Source organism: Hemiscyllium ocellatum, chromosome 28, assembly GCF_020745735.1.
Source record: "Hemiscyllium ocellatum isolate sHemOce1 chromosome 28, sHemOce1.pat.X.cur, whole genome shotgun sequence".
Lineage (NCBI taxonomy): Eukaryota > Metazoa > Chordata > Chondrichthyes > Orectolobiformes > Hemiscylliidae > Hemiscyllium > Hemiscyllium ocellatum.
Window position 1 is genome coordinate 32,759,447 of NC_083428.1, and position 27,745 is coordinate 32,787,191.

Here is a 27,745-nt window from a genome sequence, read left to right on the forward strand (position 1 = left end):
GAGAGTGAATATTACCATGGAAGGATTCTGACTGTTCTCTTTGATTGTTCCTTCTGGTTGGCTACCATTGATCATATTGTGGAGTTTACTCTGTGGTAGACATCTTTCTCTATTGTATATTTACTTCTGGATGAATAAAATGGGTTCCCCAAATTAAGAACAGTGCTGAGCATAAGGGTTTTTTCTGTGTCTTCATTGCCAGTACAAAGTGTTTGAACAGTTGGTTCAAATAGCAGAGTAAAATATTACAATCTAATTTTTGCTACCAGTGCCTATCAATGTCAGTATTGTAAGCTGTACAACACTAGGCTGGATTACTGATCTGCTTCAAGACTGTTTTTAAGAAAATAAGTTGAGGGACTGCTCCAAGATGATCACATAAGAATTGCAATACACACTATTGCAGTTTGATTTTTCTTACATTTTAAAATTCCAGAATTCAATGCACTTGATACCCATTATTCAGCATTTTGACACCATGATGCTCATATTGAGTCAGCTCTTATATTATTACAATGATGACCATGAATCCATTGCCAATGTCAGACAAACCATCTGGTCACTAATGACCTTTCGGGAAGGAAACTGCCTACATGTGACTCCAGACTCATGGCAATGTGATTGAATCTTAACTACCTTCTGGGCTATTAGGGATGGGGCAATAAATGCTGGCCTAGTCCTGTGAATGATTTTTTAAAAAAATATGCCTTGTCATTACAGTGTGATGGAGAAAGAGTGACAAGAGGTAAGTCTGACCCTTATGGGAATTATGTAGTACATGTATGGCTTAAAAGGTCTGCCAGGATCATAAATCTTCACACCTATTTCACACATTCTCACCTATTTCTTGCCTTCACAGTTTGACTTCTCATAGTCACACTTTTGTCATATTTTTGAACAACTGATACCTGTTATAAGTTTCTACATCCACATTTATAGTAGAGTTTAGAATGTATACATATTGCTTATGAGCATAAATCTGCTGCAAAACTTCAAAAAAGGGAAAAGCAAGATATGTAACAAACACATCTGCATGCAAGCTGACTAACTGGATATTATGTCTATTGGCATTTTTAAAAATAACTTTGAGAATCAAGGAAACAAATTTCAACAACTTAATTAGAAATTTAAAAGATTGAAGTAAGTATGGCTTAGAAAGAAACCAGTCTGGTCTGCACCCACTTTGCAGCTCTTGGTCCATAACTCCTTCAAATACACATCCAAATGTTTTGGTTTTAGTTTTCAGGACTTCTGCCTCAACGTTTAAAAGACATTTGCACAGGTGCATGGATAGGAAAGATTTAGAGGGATATGGGCCAGATGCAGGCAAATGGGACTAGTTAAGTTCAGGAAACCTGGTCAGCATGGACGAGTTGGGCTGAAGGGCCTGTTTCTGTGATGTAGAACTCTATGACCATCCCCCAAGGCAGTGAGTGCTAGACCCCTACCATCGTTTGTTGAAAAGGTTCTCCTCAGCTCTCCCCTAATCTATGTCCCCTCTCCTAATGCCTTCTCTGTAAAAGGAAAATAAGTGCTTTCCATCCACTTTATCTAGGCTCCCCAGGACTTTGTATATCTGAATTAAATCGTTCCCTGGTATCCTGAAGAATTAATCTCACTTTATCTCCTCTTTCCACAAGGTGAAAATTCACCATCCTAGATGACATTATTGTAAATCCCCTGTATACCCCCTCGATATAAAATGTATATTTTGTGCTTTTCAAAAATGTTGTGGCCTAGATTTATCTATGCAAGATAATGAGTAAGAATAATCATGCACTAAGTAAACAACTTGTAGTCTTATGTAAGATTCAGAGAAAGTATTCAAATGAGAGAGTGAAGGGGAGATAGAGAAGGGAAAATATGAGGGAGAGAGCGGCCTAAATATTCTTCCATTATTCCCACTCAAGACTAGGAACTAGAATTCTTCTGTACCACCCTTTCTATATCTATTCCATGTTAATTACAACTGGGAGGGAGTCCATAGTGGCCTCTCCCTCTAACTGAATCCCAGTTACTAATCTTTAGGCCTTGCTAAAGTAATGTGTTAAAGTTCCCTTTGAGCCAGTTCTAACCTTATTTAACCATATGAGGGAGGCAATGACCTATTGGTACTGTTGCTCGACTATTAATCCAGAAAAGCAGGGAATGGTTTGAGGACCTAGGTTCAAATCCTGCCATAACAAATGGTGAAAGTTGAATTCAGTAATAATCTGGAATTAAGAATCTATTGATGATCGTGAAATCACAGTCAATTGTTGGAAAAAGCCATTCTGGTTCACTACTGTCCATCAGCGAAGGAAATCTGCCATCCTAACTTGGTCTGGCTTACATGTGATGCCAGACCCATAGCAATGTGGTTGACTCTCACTTGCCCTCTGAAATTGTCCTAGCAGGCCACTCAGTTCAAAGGCAACTAGGGACGGGCAATAATGAGGATGGCCAACCAGCGATGCTCATGTCCCATGAGTTAATTTTAAAAAAAAGTTCTGCCCTCTACATGCATACACCCTCTTCAGGTGTGGTAGCAACTGTCCCACTGCAGAATTCTGTATGTTGGGTGGGGTGGAGTATATATCAAACGACCTCTTAATCAAGAAAATAAGTTTACAGCGGATCACAAGTTAGTCAATGCTACCTCATTCTGGAAAGGAGAATCCAGTCAAGATGTCTTTGTTTTACTAATGTTCATTTTACCACAAATAAAAATAAATTGAAGCCAGTAAGTTGCCTTGGCCGAGACAGGAAGCAAGAGGAATAAGAGAACAATCTAAAGAGGAAGCAGTGTGTCTATAGAGTGGGCAGTATGTCAAAAGTGAGGCAGTGAAAGGAAAAGGAAGGTTTAGAAACAAGATGGTATTGAAAGGTACATTAAGGAAATAGGGATTGAGAAAGAAAGAGAGGGGCCTGACAGAGAGAGTTTCAGAAAAAAAAGGTAGAGGATGGTTGAGAGAGGAGTTGAGGAAAAGAGACAAAGAAAAAAAAATTGTGAAAGGCGGGCAGTTTTTTTTTGCTCATGTTAAGATAATTTTTTTTAACTGGAATTTGGAAGGTAAGCCAAACTTCTATGATGACCAAACAGGAGAAAAGACAATGGATTGTGGGTAATCCGAGATGCAGGATGTCAAACATTTCTGGCCATAGCAGGCTGCTCATTTTTTGTGGTATTTTAGATGTTGGAGGTGATTTCCTAGAATTCCAGGAGCAGCAATAAGGGTTTTGTATGCTGCTGCACTTTGGAGACCAAAAAAGTGAAAACAACAGCAACAACAACAAAAGGGAGAGAAACAGACAAAGGCAGCACGTGGTTAGAGGTCAGTGAAAAGGAGAGAGAGATATGTCAGTGCAAGGGGGGGGGGGGGGGAATAGACGGAGAGAGGGAGGAAGAGACAGAACGAGAGAGAAGCCTTTTAAAAAGATAAGTCAGTATTTTTAAGTGTGGCCTTACTGTAAGTCTGCAGTAGTGAGTAGAGTCTGTTATTTCTTGGTTATGTGTTTTATTGAGATATATCTCTTCGTTAAACTTATATTTTTAAGCCATAAGTATTAGGTTAGCCTGGAACAGTGTTTTGTACAGGAATAAGACAGTGCTATTTTCTGGGTCTGTAGATTGAAAGAAGCAAAAATGGCCTTTAGTAGAGTGATATGCTCTTCTTGTCGGATTTAGGAGTTTAAAGAGAGTTTACGTGTTACTGAGGATCATATCTGCAATAAATGCTGTTGGTTGAAAATCCTATCAGATCAAATGGATCGGTTGGAGCGACAGTTAGAAACAATGAAGAATTTACAAGAGCAAAGGGGTTTGATGGATGGCAGTTATAGGAAGGGAGAAAAATCGCAGATACAGTCACGTAACTCTAGATGGGTTAACTCTAGGAAAGATAAGAGAGGTAAGCAGGTAGTACAGGCGTCTTCTGTGGCTATCCCCATTTCAAACAAGTGTGCTGTTTTGGAAAATGAAGGGGTGATGGATTCTCAGAGGAATGTAGCACGAACAGCCAAGTTTCTGGTATTGAGACTGGCTCTAATGCAGTGAGGGGTACGTCAGGTTCCAAGAGATCAATTAGGGGACTCTCTAGTCCAAGGTACAGACAGACGTTTCAGTGGCCAACAACAAAAAATCAGAATGGTGTGTTGTCTCCCTGGTACCAGGTTCAAGGATCGTATTGGAAGGATGTTATGAAACTTGAAAGGGTTCAGAAAAGATTTACAAGGATGTTGCCAGGGTTAGAGTATTTGAGTTATAGGGAGAGGCTGAACAGGCTGGGGCTGTTTCCCCGGGAGCGTTGGAGGCTGAGGGGTGACCTTATAGAGGTTTACAAAATTATGAGGGGCACTGATAGGATAAATAGACAAAGTCTTTTCCCTATGGTAGGGGAGTTCAGAACTAGAGGACATAGGTTTAGGGTGAGAGGGGAAAGATATATAAAAGAGACCTAAGGGGCAACTTTTTCACGCAGAGGGTGGCACGTGTATGGAATGAGATGCCAGAGGAAATGGTGGAGGCTAGTATAATTGCGACATTTAAAAGGCATCTGGATGGGTAGATGAATAGGAAGGGTTTGGAGGGATATGGGTCGAGTGCTGGCAGGTGGGACTAGATTGGCTTGGGATAACTGGTTGGCATGTATGAGTTGGACCGAAGGGTCTGTTTCCGTTCTGTACATCTCTATGACTCTATGACCAGAAAGCGGAAGTGAGTGTGATCCTACTTAAAGGAGCAGGAGCATTTGACTGCTCCCATCAGCTCTGAGGAGGAGTGAATAAGAACAGATGGAGGGTTAAGGATGAAGTGAGTGATTGTACAATGTGGATGGGTGCGTGATAGTATAAAGAGGTTGGATAGCCAGTTCAGAGGATGACATGATGATAGGATATGGAAAGAGTAGGAGGAAAAATGAAGAGGGTGGGAATACCTGGGATATGAGAGATCGAGGAGAGAAATGGAAAGAGAGCTGCAAATATATCCAAATTTCCACATCTCAAATGCAAGTGTTGGTGGCTCCTTCAGTTACTGTTGCATGTCACACCACCCAGAACCTCTCACTGAAAAAGGAAAGAACTTAAAAATAAATGCAGAATGAAATAGCAATGGAAGGAAAAAGTGAGTCAGGGAGGACAAGCGAAAGAGAATCTCTGAAAATAATCAGAGGTATATCGATAGGGGAACTACAGATATCAGAGACATGTAGGAGAGTGATCATCTTCCTCAACTGCAGTAAAGATCGAATATCTTAAACTCCTTTCCTGTCTACAAAGCCTTATTTCTTTTTATTACTACTATATTCTCTTTAATATTAATTTTAGATGTTATAAATTTGTGTTTATACGTAAACCTATCAAATGTAATTACCTTCTCCTGTTAATGGTGGAACTGTAGCTCCTCAGTTTTGCTCCTGTCAGGTCCTTAGTCTGTGGCACAGAGAAACTCTTAAATTCCAACCCACATCATAAGTAATAGAAATACAAATTATTATATAAAGAATGAGAAGAAATATACAATGAGAATTTTATTTGCACAATTGTCATCCACTGTCAAACCTTGAACATTACATGGAGTCTTTATAACTCAAGTGCAGTTCTAAAGGAGATGTATTTGGATTTGAAAGAAACTAAATGAAGGTATTGAACAGTCTGATTCTGTGTTGCAAAGGAAGCACATGTTGCTCGGCATTACTGGCAGTTTCGCAGGTCAGGTTAGGATTCAGAGCGATTGCTTTTGTTCACAGAATAAAGGGATTAATGCCTTTGACTATTGACTGGAGACATTGCCTCATCTGTCTACAGATAAACTACTTGCACCAGTTTACTCCCCTGTATGCTTCTGCTTTTTCTACTTGCGGATGTGAGTCTTGACAAGGAGCTAGACTTTCAAATGTCCCCATAGGTGTGTTTCTAGTGGGGAGGCAAGTAAAACAGTCAGTGACCAGCCACACCCACTCACTCCCATTACACAATTAGCATATGGTGGCATCAAAGTGAACAGCCTGCTGGCTTATTTAAATAAATAATAAAGGGTACTTTGAGACTGGTATCTGTGGACAAGCAAATCGCCCAAGATTGCTGTCTTAAAAACTCCTCTTGCAAAGTAAGTATGCAAATTGTCAGCTGAAGGCACAATTGGGTTCCACTACAAAAAAAACATGAAATGATAGTAATACTCAGCAGGTCAGGCAGCCATTGTGGGAAGAAACGAAGTTACCATTTCAAATTGAAATGCTCTTTCAGCAGGAATTATTTCAGATTTCCAACATCTGTGGTATTTTGCTTATGGGTTGAGCTACCAGTGCACGTGGTTTAACAGTCAGGCATTTCCCACTTGTGCAGTTGGTTGAGGTAAAAAATGAGGTCTGCAGATGCTGGAGATCACAGCTGAAAATGTGTTGCTGGTTAAAGCACAGCAGGTTAGGCAGCATCCAAGGAACAGGAAATTCGACGTTTCGGGCATAAGCCCTTCATTATTCCTGATGAAGGGCTTATGCCCGAAACGTCGAATTTCCTGTTCCTTGGATGCTGCCTAACCTGCTGTGCTTTAACCAGCAACATATTTTCAGTTGGTTGAGGTACCAAGCTCGATAATCCAGACAAAGTTGGGTGAAAGGTTCAAGAATGAAACCTTGATCGAATGAATGTGATCCTATCTTACTTAAATGGGACAGCTAAGGACATTCAGGAGAGATCTACCAATATATGTCTTCCAGATGATACTCCAGTTGCAAGCGCAAAAAACTCTCCCAGTGCAAAGGGGGGCTCCTTTGAAGACTGTGCAGAAGATGGAGAATCTACCAATGGGAGACTGTGGAGGACAATCATCATCGGAGAGCAGGAACACAGGATTGATATGAAAATCATCAGGCCATATATGAGAGTGGTGACACATGGAGGTAGGGATAGCTTCCCAGGTTGGTATGGAGTGAGGACAGTTTTAATTTCTTCAATTTTACATTGTGCAAGATGAACGAATGTTAGTTCGCATCATCTGTCCCAGATCACAATTGACAATATTCAAAAAAAATGTCAAACGATTCCAGTTATTTTCCAAAGGCCCTGAGTGAACAGAGTTAGAAATTAGCTGCTTAAGATGCAAATAAGTAGTGGAGGCAGGCCCTTTGGCCCCCTGAGCTTGCCGCACCATTTAATAAGATCATGGCTGATCTAAAATAAACTTGTGGCATGGATAGTCTTTACCACATAATAATGGTTGTCTGATAGGTTTCACTATGGCAGTTTTGAAATGTATGATTGCATGAATGTCAGGGTTTTGATTGAGTGAAATCGCTAAAAGGATAAGGACAAGAAAAGAAAGCAAATGTGATTCTGAGCCGTCCTAAGAGGACATCCTTTTAGAATTGGAAGAAAGTTTTTAGGAAGATAGCAAAGCACAGAATGAGAAAAGACCATCACTTACTTCAATGTATCCATGTACAGGCTAACATGGATTCTACCAATGTCTCGAATCTCTTTTCACACTGTGTAAAGTTTACCTTGTCACTCAACCTGTTCTGCACCTGTACTCTTTCACTCTGGACTGTTACAAACCTTTCCTGTCTCTTTCTATCCCTGCCACACCCATCACCTTTTCAGTGCCCCTGTAATTATGACGCATTGATTATTAAATCAGTTAATCTCCATCCATTCCTTGAAGCTGTAGCACCATTTCCAAGCAAACATTTGCCCGGTTATTTTATAGTTAGCTCAATTGTTTTATGTGAGATTCTCTGCCACACACCCTAATCCATGAGTGGGAAGTTATTCATTTTTTTTCTTATTGAAAATAAGAAACCATGTTTTCTAATTCCCTGCTCACAGCACGAGCCAAATTTCCAACTCTACTTCTCTTCATGATAAAGACCCAGAACAAGGTCCCTCTCAGTATTTTGCCAAGTGAGAATAACTCCTTTTCTAGCCTGTTATACACATTGTAATGACACTAATCACTATCCATTAAATACTACTATTTAAAGCTGTCATGCATTATACAAGGTAAAACTTTTATCTTCCTCACAGGTTATTACGGTGACGGTCTGAATGCAATTATCGTATTTGCTGCGTGTTATTTACCCGATAGTGGTTGTGCAGATTATACCTACATCATGGAAAACCTCTTCCTGTAAGTGCCCTGTCTAGTTTTTATTTGCCATCCTTCTTGGTTAGAGTCACGAGCTTCTGAATTACCCTCAAAGTTGGAAAGCATTAACAGTTTACTCCATTAATTTGGTCGAGTCTCATTTTAATGTTATTAAGCTGAAGTGAAAGCTCAAGGTCTACAGTGCAAGACAACAGCAAGGACAGAAGATGAACTAAATCATTGAGACCCCAAGTTTGAGTTTCAGAAGTGTGTAGAGTGTATAGTTAAAGGATGTGGTAAGAATGTAAGGAATTCCATTGCTTTGCATAGTGGGCGGCACGGTGGCACAGTGGTTAGCACTGCTGTCTCACAGCGCCTGAGACCCGGGTTCAATTCCCGACTCAGGCGACTGACTGTGTGGAGTTTGCACGTTCTCCCCGTGTCTGCGTGGGTTTCCTCCGGGTGCTCCGGTTTCCTCCCACAGTCACAAAGATGTGCGGGTCAGGTGAATTGGCCATGCTAAATTGTCCATAGTGTTAAGTAAGGGGTAAATGTAGGGGTATGGGTGGGTTGCGCTTTGGCGGGTCAGTGTGAACTTGTTGGGCCGAAGGACCTGTTTCCACACTGTAAAGTAATCTAATCTAAAAAAATATAGTCTAGGGTCGTGGACAGCAACAAATCTGGGAGAAGAAAGTTATAGTTTTATCAGCAAAATATCAAAAGACAGTTGAGATTGAGATTAAAAAAAAGAGACAGAAGTTAAGGGAAGGATGCTTTTCCTTCTGTTCCTGTCTCCTTGCATGTCACTTTTACAGATTAGTGCAGAAATATTATTCCTTACATGGATTTCAAATTTAGATTCCCTCTTTCCTGTCCAGTCACTATTGAGTTTTGCACCAACATTGGGTGTCAGCTTTAAGACTCTGCTTCCCCCTCAAATCTATACATGAACTTTGCAACAGGATCACTTGATAGTCATCAGGAGCGGAGACTTTAAAAATATTTTTTCCACAGTCCTTATCATGGAGCTTTGAAGATGTTTGTTTTACTGGGGAGATCTGCTACTTCAGCACAAACCAAGCGATGTTTAATATTGTGAATTTATATTGCTCTGTTACTGTAGACAAATTGATGCAAAGTTCTTCACAAAGCCATAATCAAATGTATGGCGGTTGAGCCAAAGCACTAACTCCTTTGGGTCTCACTGGTTTGCTTGTGGTTTCTCATCTGTTGCACTAAACATTTCCAAAAGTAACTGTACAGTAATGTATGGAGTATGCAATATGCCCCTTCAATATTTAGGGTCTGAGAGGAGGGTGGAACTAGTGGGAGGGCAGGTGAGAGAGTGTCTTTTCTCTGTGACCTGTATTACAATGCAGCCCGGAGACCGGGAGAAGAATCTCATCTAGTTCAGCTGTAATGGTCAATCTTACCCAGAAGTCACTAGATAGCTAATTATTGGGGTCTGTGGTCAGATCAGGAGTTTTATTCTGCTTCTTGATGCTAATAGTCTGTCCTGAAGAGTTCCAATCTCCACCATTAACATCTTTCATTTTATTGAAAACAAACACTAAAGAAGAGGCTGAGTGGGGAGAATGACAGCCCCATTATTGAGTGTGACAGAGAAAATATTAAGGACTGCAGGATATACCTCTCCCAGTCCATATTTGGAAAACCTGCTATTATGCATAGTTTAGACAGACATATGAAGAACTGATGCTTGAGCAAGCTGCCAGAGGACTGATGAGACCTGCAGAACTAGGCACCAACCAGGAAAAGTTGAAAACACAGCTACTCGGATTCTGTCTGTTTCTGTGACCTGGTTGAATGTTGCTGTTTCTTTTTCTGGCCCTTAGGTATGTAATCAGTATCTTGGAGCTGCTGGTTGCTGAAGACTACATGATCATTTACCTGAATGGGGCCACTCCTCGCAGAAGGATGCCAGGCCTAGGCTGGCTGAAGAAATGTTACCAGATGATAGACAGAAGGTATGTGCAGTGTAACAGACCATTGTGGTATGATATCCATCAGGGAAGACAAGATCCTTCTATCTAGAACTGTTCTCTTCTTAACCTGGCTGGTGCTGTTTGCTGCCTCAGATTGTGTCCCGTCTCTTCTCTATTCTACCCCATCTCCAGTTGCTTCTTTCCTCTCGCTTTACTAACTTAAATTCTCCTGTTTCCTTCCTTGTAATTGTCAATCATTATTTGGCAGAGCTAGAGTCCTGCAGTTCTGACTAAGAATCTCACAGGACTCGAAAATTAACTCTGTTTTTCTCTCCACAGATGCTGCCAGACTTGCTGAGTTTCTACAGAACTTTATTTCAAATTTCCAAACATTCACAGTTTTTTGCTCTAATTTGAATGTCCTACAGTGACTGAATATGCCAAATTCACTTTAATTATGTGAAATGTTAGGATTGTTATTGTTTATGTGTATTGAATTGTGCAATTGAGTCATTTTCTGAGAGTCAGAAATCAAAGCCTTGTTTGTTGAGAATTATCTAATTGTGCTTTTCCTCGTGATGTTCTTTAAATTTACTCTTGCATGTTTACATTTAGCTGTGTTTGTTTGAATTTAAATGTGTTATTTAAACTTTGTTGCTGTGTTTAAATTTAGCTCAACAAGCTTAAATTCAGCTGCATGTGTTTTCCACATTCAGTGCATACCAATTTGAACAAGGTGTTGCTGTACATAAACCAGAACAGTGAGATAGTAAGCTATTTTGAATGCATTGTTCAGACCACACATGGGGAGCTGTGTTCAGTTCAAAGATGAATGTACAATCACTGGAGAAATGGGAATCTAGAGTGAAACATTGCAGTTCTAATGCAGGATAAAGCTCCTTTACATCTGGTAATGTGGTATGAAACCGAATTAGAGTTTCTTTCACTCATTTGCGTGATCCATCCCTCACTGGCCTTGAGAAGTTGGTGGTGAGCCTTGATGAAATGCTGCATTTAGGTGATGTAACTTCATCCAGAGTGCTATTAGAGAGGGATCCCCAGTATTCGGCCCAATAGCAGTGCAGGAACGGCGATAAAGTTCTAAGGATACTGTATCATTTGGAAGGAAATTTGCAGTTAATGATGTTCCAATATGTGTCTCCTGTCTATGTCCTACAAGGCAAGACCTGCGAGAAAGGTGCATTAGCTGCTAACCCTAGGATTAGTGTCTTCAAACAGACTGAGCTCAGACAGCACCACCCATCTCTCAAGCTGCAATCTTACACCTCAATGTGTTTGCATTGAACCACCCTGGGACAGTATTCCAGATTCTGATTACCTGGGAGAGTGTCAGTTACTATTTGTTTTGACAGCCAGAATGCATTCTGGGTGTTGTAGTCTATGTCCAGCTGAGGCTGTACTCCTGCCTGCTGCCTGGATGTGGTTTACTGAAGGCTCCACCTACTGTTTCCTCCCCATGGGTGATTAAAATGTCTTCGCCTGAGTTTGGTGAATTGTAGCTAGGGGTAAGTCTTAAGAGTCTTTCAATATCTTATTTACCCAAGCACCATTCTCTGGATTATTACCAATAATTTTAGCATTGTCCTAGTTTTATTTGTACATACAAGTTACACAAAACTAGTGGGACATTATTGTCCTGTAGCACTCTCCTGCACACACTTTTATTATTTCTCTGCTAAAGTTAAATCCCATCATCTCCTCCCGTGTGTGTTTGTGTCATAGAGGTTTTTTTTATTCATTCACTTACATTGATGTTAATGGCCAGGCCCACATTTACTGCCCTTCTCTAATTGCCCTTGAGAAGGTGGTGATGAGCTGGCTTCCTGAACTGCTGCAGCCCCTGTGCTGTGGGTAGACCCACTATGCTGTTAGGGAGGGAATTGCTGATAACGCTGCTGATGACACCTTCTAACACTTCACTGATGATCAAGAGTAGACTGATGGGGCGGTAATCAACCAGGTTGGAGTTGCCCTACTTTTTGTGTACAGGATGTGCCCAGGCAACTTTCCACATCGTTGGGTAGATGCCAGTGTTGTGGATGTACTCGAACAGCTTGACTAAGGGCACGCCCTGTTCTGGAGCACAAATTGTTAGTACTGTTGCCAGAATCTGTGATAATGGGTGACACACAGGAGACTAGAATGGATCATCCACTATACCAAAGATTGTTGAGTGTTTTATCCTTTTTTGCATAGGTTATTGGGATCATTGAGGGTGGGGATATTTGTGGAGCTGCCTCCTCCAGTTTAATTGTCTATCACTATTCATAACTGGATGTGGTAGTACTGCAGAGCTTAGATATGATCCATAGATTATGGAATTGCTAAGCCCTGCCTGTCACTTGCTTCTTATGTTATTTGGCATGTACTTAATCCTTCGATGGGTTGACATCTCATGTTTAGGTATGCCTGGTGCTGCCTGGCAAACTTAGCAGATGAGCCATGATCATCATAAATGGCAGAACTGGTTTTGATGTTTCTTGGCTCTTTTGCTGTCCACATTGAACCAGGATTGATTTGCTGGTTTGATGTTAACGGGAAAGTGATGGGAGATAACAGGCCATGAAGCTGCAAATTGCTGCTGATGATCCACAATATTCATGGATGCCCAGTTCTGAGCTGTTAGATCTGTTGTGAGTCTGGTAATAGCACACATGTTGAAATAAGTCTTTGGTGTGCAGACAGGACTTTGTCTCCACAAGGTCTTTGTGGTGGTCACTTCTACCAAAACTGTCAAAGCATCAGTAATAGACAATAGGTGCAGGAGTAGGCCATTCTGCCCTTCGAGCCTGCACCAACATTCAATATGATCATGGCTGATCATCCTTAATCCGTATCCTGTTCCTGCCTTATCTCCATAAACCTTGATTCCACTATCCTTGAGAGCTCTATCCAACTCTTTCTTAAATGAATCCAGAGACTGGGCCTCCACTGCCCTCTGGGGCAGAGCATTCCACACAGCCACCACTCTCTGGGTGAAGAAGTTTCTCCTCATCACTGTCCTAAATGGTCTACCCCATATTTGTAATGTTGAAAGCAAGTAGGTTTTCATTTCTGTTGGTTCTCTCATCATCAGGGTGCAGGCCGCTCCCAACAGATATCTCCTAAAGGACCTAACCAGCTTGGCCAAGTTATGATGTTACCCAGCCCTTGCTGGTGCTGGACAAGGAAGCTCCACCACCCAGATGACAGTCTCTGCACCCATTACTGTCCATGCTTCTTCCAAGCTGTGGTCACCATGGATACACAGAGGGTGGGTTGTAAGTGGTAATCAGCACGAAGTTGCGTTACCTATTTTTACCTGACTTCATGAGGTCCAGAGTCGATGCTCCGGATTCCCAGGCCATCCCCTGGTGTATAGCATTATGCTACCACCTCTGGTGTCAGTCATGCCAGTGGAACAGGACATATCAAGGACTGGTGATGGAGAAGTCTGTGAAATTGTTTGTAAGATATGATTTGGTGAATTTGACTTAGTCAGGCTGTTGCTTGTCTAGTATATGGGATAGCACTCTTAATGTGGCCACAAGGAATTTTCAGGGCAAACCAGGCAGGGTGTGCCTTTCACATTTACAGTATCTAAGTGGTTGTTGGTTGGTCTGTCTGTTTTTTTTTTGTTATTTTAATATTTTTATAGCGGTTTGGTACAACACAGTGCCTTACCAGGCAAAAGCAAACCAGCACCAATCCTCCATCATTAGATTGCAGTGCTAAAACCAAATGGCACGGACTGGAACGGAACTGCAGTTATCACTGTAACTGAACCACATTGTCCACTGTAAGGCATTTGCATCAATCACTAGAAACTATTTGCACTGATCGTTATTAATGAACTGCATCAATCATTATTAATTAAAATGCACTGATTACTTTAAGCGCTTTGGACCAATCCTTTCTTATGAAGTGCAACAATATCTAGTAATGAATTGTATTAATCAATATTAATGAACTGGACTGATCATTCTAAATGATTACAGGTAAGGCTCACAGTGATCAGTAATACATCAGTGATTCAGTCTATTGAATAAAGACAGTGGAACCAAAAATCAGTGTAAATTTGAAGAATAGTCTTCACTAAAAAAGCAGTAAATGTCAGCAGCAATGTGGCAGGCCAAGGTATAGATTTCAAAACATAGCTCTGGGTTTTCATCTGGAAACCCGGTGCTCCCAGCTTTGTGGACATGATTTTTAAAGCTGGCTGCCAGAGGGTGGAGCTTTGGTCCAGGGAGGCAAGGTACATATGAGGTTGGGGCCAAAAGCTGGATGTGGAGGTGGTTTGAGTGTAAGGCCTGCCTTTGTGCAGTAGCACTATATTGACATTTCAAAGAGAAGAATAAAATACTGCAATTCTCTCGCTCACTCCTCACTTTCTTTACCCTGCCCCCACACTCCTATGCCCCCATCCCTCATTATCCTTCATACACTACTCACCCTATATCACCCACTCGTGTCAATTATTGCCCATTGCCCTTACACCTCATCTTGAACCTAGCACGGGCTGACCTCAGGAACCATGCAATAAGAAAAAATAATGTTCTGTGCACCTGTTGCAGAATTCTCTACTCTGCACACTCCGTTTCTTTTAAAAGAAACTATTTATGACATTCTTTCAACTTAAAAAAAAGCCTTATATCAACAAACATTTATTCAAGTGCACATCTTATTAAAAAAAACAAGCATGACAATTCATTTATAGTCTCACTTAAAAAGAATCTTTAATCACTTGTAGCTGTCAATCAAGCTGTGAAATGGGAGTCTCTCTGCTGTGATTAGCCAGTCATCTAGCAATAATCCAGCAAAGGAAATCTTCGGGTGTATGACAGCAGATAGCATGAGTTAGCTGGAAGTGTTTTTTGCCTTAACAGTCTAGGTACGTGTTTCAAAAAATTTGGAAATCAGCACTGGATAGCAGTTGATAGGTTCTCTTAACTGTCATTTTGGATACTTTTGGTAGTTGATTTTGACAGGTCTGTGGACTGTTTCAATGAATTTGACAGTTGATCAGTTTAGGTACATGCATGCCCAGTTTTGTCAATTCCTGATGACACCCTACATCCTCCAAAGAGCACCTGGCCTCCCTGAAGGTGTCTGGGGAACAGATCCAAAGGGTTACCTTGGATGTTAAAGGACATGCACAAAGTTCAGAACTGCACTTACAAGATCTATGCTGCAGATTTTGGGTTTCACAGTTATACAGTCATAGAGCTGTACAGACGGAAACAAACCCTTCAGTCCAACTCGTCCATGCCGACCAGATATCCTGAATTAATCCAATCCCATTTGCCAGTACTTGTATCATATCTCTCTCAACCCTTGCTATTAATGTACCCATCCAGATGCCTTTTAAATGTTGTAATTGTACCAGCTTCCACCACTTCCTCTGCCTGCTTATTGCATACACATGCTACCCTTTGCATGAGAAAGGTCCCTTTTAAATCTTGCCACACTCGCCCTAAACCTATGCCCTCTAGTTCTGAACTTCCCCAAACCAAGAAAAATGCCTTGTTTATTTTCCCTATTCATGCCCCTCATGATTTTATAAACATCTATAAGGTTACCCCATAGCCTCCAATGCTCCAGAAAAAAGAGCCCCAGCTTATTCAGCCTCCAACTGCTAGACAACCAAAATCACACAGGAATGCCAATGATTTAAATGGCTAGCTGTCTCCATGAACCACACATTGCAAATCCCAGTCCGGTTCCATTTTCATACTTGCAAGAATACAAAGTGCTATGTTCACTGGCAGGGAACTTGTGATTTCTGGGCGCATCCGCCATTTTCAACTTGTGGGAAAAAGCCAGACCATAATTAATTTCAAATATGATTAGAGTTGACATGTTAAAAAGAGATAAACATTGGTTGGCCAAAGTTTCCTATCTTCTTGAATTTCCTTATGTTTTCTGAAATGCATTATAACTTTCAGCTTTGTCTTGATCTTTAGTTTGCACATTTTCCATGCCTGGCATGATACCAGTACATAGGCAGAGGGTATTGTTCTGCTCTATACAGCAGTCCATTCATTAATTTCTGTTTAAAAAGGCTCAAACTTTACTTTTGTTATTGGTCCTGTGTCCTCCACTTATTGCATTTACATAAAACCCAGCGATGTAATCACTTGGTGTACACAGTAGGTATTATTGAGAATGTAAATGACTTTGTCAAAGTGTACAATCAGTACCACAGAGGTTGGAACCCTCACTTCTCAAGGCAATGTCTTGACCAAAGTGTCAACCTGCCTAGTTTAAAATTTAAGCAAAACTAGGCAGTTAACTTTCAATCATCATTAACTATTGCATTCTCTATGGCCAACACTACCATCAGTCAGAGTCCACTTGCCAGCCAATCAGTATTCTCTTCTGATACAGTATAAATCATCCTGAGTACTGCAAGATGGAAAGCTTCAATAAAATCAGTCTTTTTTTCAGCAATATTCCAGTTTTGTGTCTCCTAAGTTATCTATCAGCCAACCGGCCAATTGGCTATCTCATCCTTATTTACTTTTGTGATCTCTTGTAAAATGTAATTGCAGACCATAAATTTGCTGTTTCCTGCTTATAGGCTAAGGAAGAACCTGAAGTCATTAATAATTGTTCACCCGTCCTGGTTTATTAGGACTGTGCTGGCAATCTCCAGGCCATTCATTAGGTAAATACTACCAGACTCTCTCACTTGTGACTATTTTGTTTCAATAGTAAGCTTATTATCAAATTCTCACTCAGTCAGTAACTGGAAAAAGACAGAGTTACTCAACCCAAGAGAACAGATCTGATTGGATGATAGGAAAGGAACTGATGAGTGTCAATAGTTAGAATTCATCCAGCACTATTGGGGGGGAGGGGGGAAATCAGCCAGGATTTCTGTTTATCACGAATACCCAGTATCACCGACTGGAGAGGGTGGTGTTAGCCCAGTCCACAGTTCTGCCAGTGAGCTTATTGAATACCCTCAGTGCGACAGAGAGGAAATGAACACCAAGCTCATCCTATTTCTGCCTAACTAATGAACTTTGTTAAGGTAGGAGCCAGTAGCTTCTGTTGAAGTGGACAAAGAGTGTTGGAGGGTCATCAGGGACAATCCAGTTTCTTGAAAGGAAGCTTCATCAGGGAGGGCTGAGTTGGGGGTAGTAAGAATTAGAATTAGGTTTATTGTCATGTACTCAAATACAGGGATAAGTACAGAGAGAAGTGTACAGAGTTGCCATTTCCAGTGCAGTCTTGGGTACAAAGATACTGAGGTACAAAATCTCAGCTTTAAATTTGAAAAATGAAAAAAGTAAAGTTAAAAGATTAGCGTTACAATCCTTATAAAGCTAAGTACAATGATACCTAGGTACAAAATCTTGGGTATAACTTAGTTATTGGACTTTATGTAGAGAGTCCATCGGAGGAATCAGGCCTGGGTGGTGAAATTAGGGAGCACCAGACATAGGGACTGGGATGATCAGGGGTGTCAGACCTGAGGGTCTGGCTGCATCATTACAAGTACTGACCTGGGGGGTGATTAAGTCTCTTTTGGGTTCCTGGTGTTTTCTGCAATCGTTAAAAAAGTACTTGAGTAGCTTTGGTGTCATTCTGTTAGCTTCCAGGATGTCATGACAGGGAGACCAAGCAAAAGGGGAAAATCAGTAAATATCCCAATGGCAGAAACAAACACCTGTGTGTAGGCTGGCTTAATATCCCAACTACAGTCTACTGTTTTATGAGTATCCTTCTTGGGGAATTTCAGGATAGCATTTGGCAACCAGAGGAACTGAGATATTGTACATTGATAATCTCTGGAGTTACCTGTGATTCTTTAATTGCAATATTTCTGTTTTGTGTTTCTTTTTATTCAGTTTTAAGTTCATGAGTAAGATTCAGTACGCTCACACTCTCTCAGAACTGGAACAGGCTATTCCCATGGAGCAGGTGCAGATCCCAGAGTGTGTTTTACAGTATGTATCAACACGGAGAAGACTATGTCCTCTGGTGCCTGGTAACATTCTCAGCCAGTTAAACTTTGAAGTCTTTTCACACTTCTAAATATCTCCTGAAAGCTCCTTTCAAGGACTCAATTCTCAATACATTGTCCAGCGTTGTAATGGGTTATAAAGACCAGAATGTCGCAGGTTCAACCCCAAAGCCAAGTTCAATTAGAGGTCATCATTTCAGGGACAGTAAAGGTCTCCAATTGGCTTCCAGATCCTGGGCTATACGATGGAATGTTCCAAGCCTTTACAAGATGTTGTCAGAGATGGGGGAATGTCGGCAGAATGGCATGAGAAACTTAAGTAGAGTCCTGTTTCCATTGTGTTTCCCTTACCATGCCATTTTGCCAGCAAGAGAAATGTAATGGGTGACCTAACCTGGAGCCCAACAGAGCCATGTAAATGGCCAACTGTGGGCAGTGGCCAGTTGAATGCAGTGCAGAGCCCTCCAGCACATGGTGGTCTCCAAGCAGACTGTGTGCGGTTTGAGGGTCCTGTTTTGGTCACTCTATGGTCTAGCATCAGTGGCCAACCTCTCAGCATTTGTGCAGTCAGCCCTCAGCAACTACCTTGATTGTACCTTTCTCAGGATCCAGATACCCCCTCCTCCACCTGCCCATCTGATTGGATGGGTTAATCCAGAATAATGAGTAGGGTGCTGCCCACCTCCCCAGCCCACTCCCTGAGAAAGGCACCATAGAACATTACAGCACAGTACAGATCCTTCAGCCCTTCATGTTGCGCCGACCTGTGAAACCAATCTAAAACCCATCTAACCTACACTATTCCATTATCATCCATGTGTTTATTCAATGACTATTTAAATGCCCTTAATGTTGGCAACTCCACTACTTTTGGGCATTCCACGCCCCGACTACTCTCTGAGTAAAGAAACTACCTCTGACATCTGTCCTATATCTATCACCTCTCAATTGCACTGTGCCATGGGGGACCAGGCATAATGAATGCCCCTCAACAGAACACTTACATTGAAAATAGAAGTATTTGACTGTTGATAGCATTCTCAGCTCTGAGTCAGAGGTTGTGCAAAATATCCCACTGCAAGATATGAATGTACTCAAAGGTAAAGGATATGTTAAGGAGGGTCGGGTACGTTTTGCCACTGAATGGCTCTCTGAAAATTTGTAGCAAGCCACCTTCCTCAGTGTAATTGGACAATAGCTGTTTGCCAACATGGAGTCGGCCGTTTGGCCCCTCCTTCTCTGCAATTCAATAAAATCATGGCTAATCTGTTAGCGGCATCATCTCACTTCTCATCCGATTCCCTGCATCGTTTGAGTATTTTATTAGACATGAATTAACTAACTCAGCTTTAAAAATATTCTGTAACCTTGTGTCCACCCATCTCCGAGGAAGATCTCCACAGACTTACAACTGTCTGAGAGAAAAGGTTTCACCTCACTTCAGTCTTAAGTAGCAGAGCCCTTATTTCTATATCATTCTAATTTCTCCAATGAGAGGAAACAGCCTCTCAACATTTACTATCCTGTTACGTTCCCATAGGATCTAATATGTTTCAAAAATATTTCTTCTCAAACACCAGTTGAACAGGCCAACATGTCCAACCATTCCTCCAAAGTTAAATCTTCATCCCAGGAATCAGTTGAGTGATCCTTCTCTGAATTAGTCCTAATGTAATAAAAAGTGTTTCATTGTTATTTTTGGGGCTTTGCTAAATATCAATTGGTCCCTGAATTTACCTGGGCAATAATAGGTGACTGCATTTGAAAATGTGTGGTAACATGAGAAGATTAAGAGATGTGATAATTCTCTTTTTTTTAACCTTGTAGATTCGAGGAAGAAAGAATAAAATCAAGGAGGTCTAGGTAAATTATCTGAATCAATTCTTTCATTACTTCACATTCAATTGAGAAGAATCCATGTTTAACATTTTTAAATTTGGCTGTTAGTACAGTGATACATGCTTCTTGTCAGATATGGGAGTAAAAAGAGAATTTAAGGGTTACTGCGGATTAAATCTTCAATAAATGCTGTTGATTGTGAATCCTATCCGTTCAAATGGATCGCTTGGAGAGACAGTTAGAGGTAATGAGGAATTTGCAACAGCAATCGTACATGATGGATGGCAGTTATAGGAAGGGGGAAAAATCTCCAGATACAGTCACATAGACTGGTTAACTCCAGGAAAGGTAAAAGAGGTAGGCAGCTAGTGCAGGAGTCTTTGGCTATCCCCATTTCAAACGAGTATGCTGTTTTGGAAAATGTAGGGAGTAATCCATTCACAAGGGAATGTAGCACGAACGGCCAAGTTTCTAGTACTGAGACTGGCTCTAATGCAACGAGGGGTACATCGGGTTCCAAGAGATCAATTGTGTTAGGGGACTGTCTAATCCAAGGTACAGACAGATGTTTCTGTGGCCAGCAACAAAAAAATCAGAATGGTGTGTTGCTTCCCTGGTGCCCGGATCAAGGATGTCTCAGAGAGGGTGCAAAATGTTGTCACGGAGAGGGCCCACCAAGAGGTCATTGTCCACATTGGAACCAACAATATAGGAAGGGAAAAGGTTGAGATTCTGAAGGGAGATTACAGGGAGTTAGGCAGGAATTTAAAAAGGAGGTCCTCGAGAGTAGTAATAGCTGGATTTTCCTGGTGCTACAAGCTAGTGAGGACAGGAATAGGAGGATAGAGCAGATGAATGCATGGGCGAGGAACTGATGTATGGGAGAAGGATTCACATTTTTGGATCATTGGAATCTCTTCTGGGGTGAAAGTGACCTGTACAAGAAGGATGGATTGCACCTAAATTGGAAGGAGACTAACGTACTGCCAGGGAAATTTGCTAGAGCTGCTTGGGAGGATTTAAACTAGTCAGGTGGGATGGGGGGCCCAGGGAGATAGTGAGGAAAGAGATCAATCTGAGACTGGTACAGTTGAGAACGGAAGTGAGTCAAACAGTCAGGGCAGGTAGGGACAAGGTAGGACTAATAAATTAAACTGCATTTATTTCAATGCAAGTGGTTTAACGGAAGGCAGATGAACTAAGGGCATGGTTAGGAACATGGGACTGGGATATCATAGCAATTACAGAAACATGGTTCAGGGATGGGCAGGAATGGCAGCTTAATGTTCCAGGATACAAATGCTACAGGAAGGATAGAAATGGAGGCAAGAGAGGAGGGGGAGTGGCGTTTTTGATAAGGGATAGCATTATAGCTGTACTGAGGAAGGATATTCCTGGAAACACATCCAGGGAAGTTATTTGGGTGGAAGTGAGAAATCAGAAAGTGCTGATCCCATTATTGGGATTGTATTTATAGACCCCCGATAGTCATAGGAAAATTGAGAAACAAACTTGTAAGGAGATCTCAGCTATCTGTAAGAATAATAGGATGGTTATGGTAGGGGATTTTAACTTTCCAAACATAGACTGGGACTGCCATAGTGTTTGAGGGTTTAGAGGGAGAGGAATTTCTTAAGAGCGTACAAGACAATTTTCTGATTCAGTATGTGGATGTGCCTACTAGAGAAGGTGCAAAACTTGACCTACTCTTGGGAAATAAGGCAGGGCAGGTGACTGAGGTGTCAGTGGGGGAGCACTTTGGGGCCAGCGACCATAATTCTATTAGTTTTAAAGTAGTGATGGAAAAGTATAAACCAGATCTCAAAGTTGAAGTTCTAAATTGGAGAAAGGCCAATTTTGACGGTATTAGGCAAGAACTTTCAAAAGCTGATTCACAAAATATATTCACAGGTAAAGGGACGGCTGGAAAATGGGAAACCTTCAGAAATGAGAGAACGAGAATCCAGAGAAAGTATATTCCTGTTAGGGTGAAAGGAAAGGCTGGTAGGTATAGGGAATGCTGGATGACTAAAGAAATTGAGGGTTTGGTTAAGAAAAAGAAGGAAGCATATGTCAGGTATAGACAGGATAGATTGAGTGAATCCTTAGAGTATAAAGGCGGTAGGAGTATACTTAAGAGGGATATCAGGAGGGCAAAAAGGAGACATGAGATAGCTTTGGCAAATAGAATTAAGGAGAATCCAAAGGGTGTTTACAAATACATTAAGGACAAAAGGGTAACTAGGGAGAGAATAGAGCCCCTCAGCAAGGAGGTGTTTGTGTGGAGTTGCAGGAGATGGAGGAGATATAAAACGAGTATTTTGCATCAGTATTTACTGTGGAAAAGGATTTGGAAGATATAGATTATGGGGAAATAGATGGTGACACCTTAAAAAATATCCATATTACAGAGGAGGAAGTGCTGGATGTCTTGAAGGTGGATAAATCCCCAGGACCTGATTAGCTGTACCCTAGAATTCTGTGGGAAGCTAGGGAAGTGATTGATGGGCCTCTTGCTGAGATATTTGTATCACCGATAGTCGCAGGTGAGATGCTGGTAGACTGGAGGTTACCTAACGTTGTGCCACTGTTTAAGAAGGGTGGTAAGGGCCAGTCCGGGAACTATAGACCAGTGAGCCTGACGTCGGTGGTGGGCAAGTTGTTGGAGGGAATCCTGAGGGAGAGGATGTACATGTATTTTAAAAGGCAAGGACTGATTTGGGATAGTCAACATGGCTTTGTGTGTGGGAAATCATGTCTTACAAACTTGGTTGAGTTTTTTTGAAGAAGTAACAAAGAGGATTGATGAGGGCAGAGCGGCAGATGTGATCTCTATGGACTTCAGTAAGGCGTTCGACAAGGTTCCCCCTGGGAGACTGGAGAGCAAGGTTAGATCTCTTGGAATACAGGGAGTACTAGCCATTTGGATACAGAACTGGCTCAAAGATAGAAGACAGAGGGTGGTGATTGAGGATACTTTTTCAGACTGGAGGCCTGTGACCAGTGGAGTGCCACAAGGATCGGTGCTGGGTCCTCTACTTTTTGTCATTTACATAAATGATTTGGATGCGGGCATAAGAGGTACAGTTAATAAGTTTGCAGATGACACCAAAATTGGAGGTGTAGTGGACAGCGAAGAAGGTTACCTCAGATTACAACAGGATCTTGATCAGATGGGCCAATGGGCTGAGAAGTGGCAGATGGAATTTAATTCAGATAAATGTGAGGTGCTGCATTTTTGGAAAGCAAATCTTAGCAGGACTTATATACTTTATGGTAAGGTCCTAAGGAGTGTTGCTGAACAAAGAGACCTTGGAGTGCAGGTTCATAGCTCCTTGAAAGTGGAGTCGCAGATAGATAGGATAATGAAGAAGGCGTTTGGTATGCTTTCCTTTATTGGTCAGAGTATTGAGTACAGGAGTTGGGAGGTGACGTTGCTGCTGTACAGGACATTGGTTCAGTCACTGTTGGAATATTGCGTGTCATTCTGGTCTCCTTCCTATTGGAAAGATGTTGTGAAACTTGAAAGAGTTCAGAAAACATTTCCAAGGATGTTGCCAGGGTTGGAGGATTTGAGCTATAGGGAGAGGCTGAACAGGCTGGGGCTGTTTTCCCTGGAGCGTCAGAGGCTGAGGGGTGACCTTATAGAGGTTTACAAAATTATGAGGGGCATGGATAGGATAAACCGACAAAGTCTTTTCCCTGGGGTGGGGGAGTCCAGAACTAGAGGGCATATGTTTCGGGTGAGGGGGAAAGATATAAAAAAGATCTAAGGCGCATCTTTTTCACGCAGAGGGTGGTACGTGTATGGAATGTGCTGCCAGAGGAAGTGGTGGAGGCTGGTACAATTGCAACATTTAAAAAGCATTTGGGTGGGTATATGAATAGGAAGGGTTTGGAGGGATATGCGCCGGTGCTGGCAGGTGGGACTAGATTGGGTTGGGATATCTGGTTGGCATGGATGGGTTGGACCAATGGGTCTGTTTCCAGGCTGTATATCTCTTTGATTCTAAATTAAAAGACTTATGTTTGTTTCACTTTTATTTCATAATGTGGTTTCTATTACTGCAGAAGAAATTTTGGGATCAAGATAATAAGGTTAGGCTAAACTGATCTGAACCAAATCTGAGTATTTCCATCATATTTTTGATAATCTCATCTACAGGGACACAGTTAATTTTCTCCTGAACATTATCCCTCCTTTATATCTGTTTCCATATTGTTCATGTTGTATGGTGTTTTTAGTTACCATATTCCTGGAATATCTGTTGGAATGTTGGGAAAATAAACTGCTTCTATGAAGTGAATTTGTCTGAAATGTCCAGTCCCTCTCCTCCTTTGCTGACTCCAGGTTGGTACCAGTTTCTACAGCCCCTCTCTCTCTTTCAATATATCACAAAATTGGCCACATTGTGAGAAGCTGAGAGGGAGAGTGGCAACTTGCTTTTTTTTAAATGTGGAAGTGCCAGTTCAATCATAACCAAAACTGACCCTGCTCATCACCCAAAGACAAAATTAACAATATGTTAGAGATCGGGTTTTTAAGAAGGTGATTGGCACACTTGCATTCATTGCTCAGACTTTTAAATTTGAGAGTTGAGATTTTAGAAAAGCAAATCAGAGCAGGACTTATACACTTAATGGTAAGGTCCTGGGGAGAGTTGCTGAACAAAGAGACCTTGGAGTGCAGGTTCATAGCTCCTTGAAAGTGGAGTCGCAGATTGATAGGATAGTGAAGAAGGCATTTGGTATGCTTTCCTTTATTGGTAAGAGCATCGAGTTTGAGTTGGGAGGTCATGTTGCGGCTGTACTGAACATTGGTTGGGCCACTATTGGAGTATTGAGTGCAATTCTGGTCTCCTTCCTATGGGAAGGCTGTTATGAAATTTGAAAGGGTTCAGAAAAGGTTTACAAGGACATTGCCAGGTTTGGGGGATTTGGGCGATAGGGAGATGCTGAATAGAACATAGAACATTACAGTGCAGTACAGGCCCTTCAGCCCTCGATGTTTTCACAGGTCGGCACAACAATCTGAAGCCCATCTAATCTACCCTATTCCATTCTCGTTCATATGCCTATCCAATGAACATTTAAATGCCCTTAAAGTTGGAGAATCCACGACTGTTACAGGAATTACGTGCCATGCACCTACTACTCTGAGTAAAGAAACTACCTCTGATATCTCTCCTGTATCTATCATCCCTCTATTTAAAGCTATGTCCCCTTGTGCTAGTCATCACCATCTGAGGATAAAGGTTCTCACTATCCATCCTATCTAACCCTCTGATTATTTTATATATCTCAATTAAGTCACCTCTCAAACTTCTACTCTCCAACGAAAACAGCCTCAAGTCCCTCAGCCTTTCCTTGTAAGACCTTCCCTCCATACCTAGTAAACATCCTAGTAAATCTCCTCTGAACCCTTTAAAAAGCTTCCATATCCTTCCTATAATATGATGACCAGAAATGTATGCAATACTCCCAAGTGTGGCCACACCAGAGTTTTGTACAGCTGCAGCATGAATAGGCTGGGTCTGTTTTCCCTGGAATGTTGGAGACTGAGGGGTGACCTCGTGGAGGTTTACAAAATCTTCAGGGGCATGGATAGGGTAAATAGATAAGGTCTTTTCCCTGGGGTGGGGGAGTCCAGAACAAGAGTGCATAGGTTTATGGTGAGAGCGGAAAGACATAAAACTGAATAAGGGGCAATGTTTTCACACAGAGAGTGGTACGTTTATGGGATGAGCTGCCAGAGGAAGTGGTGGAAGCTGATACAGTTACCACATTTAAAAGGCATCTGGATATATGAATAGGAAGGGTTTAGAGGGATATGGGCCAAATGCTGGCAAATGGAACTAGATTTGGTTAGGATATCTGGACGTCATGGACGAGTTAGGCCAAAGGGACTGTTTCCGTGCTGTACTTCTCTATGACTCCATGACTCTGTTGAGGTTGTACAGGATGGTGTAGAGGCCTCTTCTGGAGTTTTGGTTATCTTGTTATAGGATGGATATTGAGCTGAAAATGTGTTGCTGGTTAAAGCACAGCAGGTTAGGCAGCATCCAAGGAACAGGAAATTCGACATTTCGGGCCAGAGCCCTTCATCAGAATGAAGGGCTCTGGCCCGAAACGTCGAATTTCCTGTTCCTTGGATACTGCCTAACCTGCTGTGCTTTAACCAGCAACACATTTTCAGCTCTGATCTCCAGCATCTGCAGACCTCACTTTTTACTATAGGATGGATATTATTAAGCTCAAGAGCGTTCAGAAGAGATATACCGGGATGTTGTCAGGATGGGAGGATTTGAGCTATAAGGAGAGGCTGGATGGGCTGGGACATCTTTCACTGGCATGTAAGAGGTTGAAAGGTGACTTTCTCGAGGTTTATAAAATCATGAGAGGCATATATAAGCTGAATGGCAGGTGTCTTTTCCCAAGGATAGGGGATTTCAAGACTAGGGGCAATGCTTTTAAGGTGAGAGGAGGAAGAATTTAAGGACACCAGGAGCAATCTTTTTTTTAGTGAGTGTGTGGAATGATCTTCCAGAGGAAGTGGTGTATGTGGGTATAGTTATGTTTAAAAGACATTTGGGGAAGTACATGAAAAGAAATGTTTGGAGGGATATGGGTCAAGCACAGGCAGGTAGAACTAGTTTAGTTTGGGGATTATGGTCAGCATTGGTTGTACCATAGCACTTGTTTCTATTTAAATGCCTTTAACGTTGGCAAATCCACTCCTGTTGCAGGCAGTGTGTTCCACGTGCCTACTACTCTGAGTAAAGGAAATATGTCTGATACCTGTCTGACTGTGACTATATCAGGGATGACTGGGTGGTAAGCAACCTGAGTGAGGGTGGAGAGATTCTAATTGAATTTCACCTCTCTACCTCGAGGTGCAATGGAAGGAATTTCTCCAGTGAGAGAATATGACCTGTAGAATGAGTCAGAGAAGCCGGTGTAACAGATTTAGCAGTGATTACCCTGTGCAACAAGACAGAAATTCTGTTTAATAACAAAATTCACTGTGTGTGTGATTTTTTTTTTAACAGAACAGAAGATGGTCAGTCTGCGATTGAGAAAAACAGGTGATTATACAACTAGTAAAGTAAAAGTTTATAGATCTGTTACATAATCTGTGAGGAAACAGTAAATTTTCGGAAATTTAATTTGAATGAAGTTGGTGTGAAGCAAAGGTAAAACCAGAGAATATTGGAAGTTCCCAGATGACCACGAAAAATAATAATAGATTTTGGATAGCGTTTTTGTAACAACTATATAGGAGCTAATGGGATTTTTCTTCTCTCTAACTCAGATCTGAAGCTGCAGCTGAAGAGCAGGAGTAAAGGTCTGTACCTTGTGGTTCTTACAGTGGGGTAGTCATGATGGGCCAATGGCCTTCTCTATTGAGAGTGAAGATACCAATGCAGCTAGTGTCATTATATCTGGAAATGTAAAATTTTCAAAATGTAGCACAGTTCATATTTATAGAACATACCTTGTATCTTGTAACATCAGTCTTCCTTTTAAAGATAAACCTTTATGCTTGCAAATACTGTCTTGTTATCTATTGGATCAGCCAGAGAACCCTCTACTTGGCTACTCTGTGGCTCATGTGTCAGACAGATTGCTGCTCATTCCCAGCTTGTCTCATTTCTCCAAAGTTCTCAGATTTTTATTCACTCGTGTGCCATGCGTGTCTCTGGCTGGCCTAGCATTCATTGCTCAGCCCTAGTTGATCTTGAGAAGGTAATGACTCCGTGAACTGCTACAATCCACTGCTGTACATTGGCCCACAATGTCCTCAGGGAGGGAACCTTGATCCAGCGACAGAGAAGGAATGGCAATATATTTCCAGGTCAGGATGGCGAGTGGCTTGGAGGGAACACACTGGTGGGTCGGGTTTTTCCATGTATCTGCTGC

The 27,745-nt window shown here is 41.6% G+C and overlaps 1 protein-coding gene across 1 annotated transcript in view; it reads left to right on the plus strand.

Moving 5' to 3' along the window:
- LOC132828872 (caytaxin-like) overlaps positions 1 to 27,745 on the plus strand; it is a 45,457-nt gene that overhangs the window by 11,509 nt on the left and 6,203 nt on the right. Inside the window, exons 4-11 of the mRNA XM_060846049.1 lie at positions 6,702 to 6,884; positions 8,008 to 8,110; positions 9,925 to 10,056; positions 16,595 to 16,681; positions 17,871 to 17,969; positions 19,814 to 19,849; positions 26,875 to 26,910; positions 27,138 to 27,170. Of these exons, the coding sequence (XP_060702032.1) occupies positions 6,702 to 6,884; positions 8,008 to 8,110; positions 9,925 to 10,056; positions 16,595 to 16,681; positions 17,871 to 17,969; positions 19,814 to 19,849; positions 26,875 to 26,910; positions 27,138 to 27,168 (707 nt within the window). The 3' untranslated portion in view covers positions 27,169 to 27,170. The remainder of the gene's footprint in view (positions 1 to 6,701; positions 6,885 to 8,007; positions 8,111 to 9,924; positions 10,057 to 16,594; positions 16,682 to 17,870; positions 17,970 to 19,813; positions 19,850 to 26,874; positions 26,911 to 27,137; positions 27,171 to 27,745) is intronic.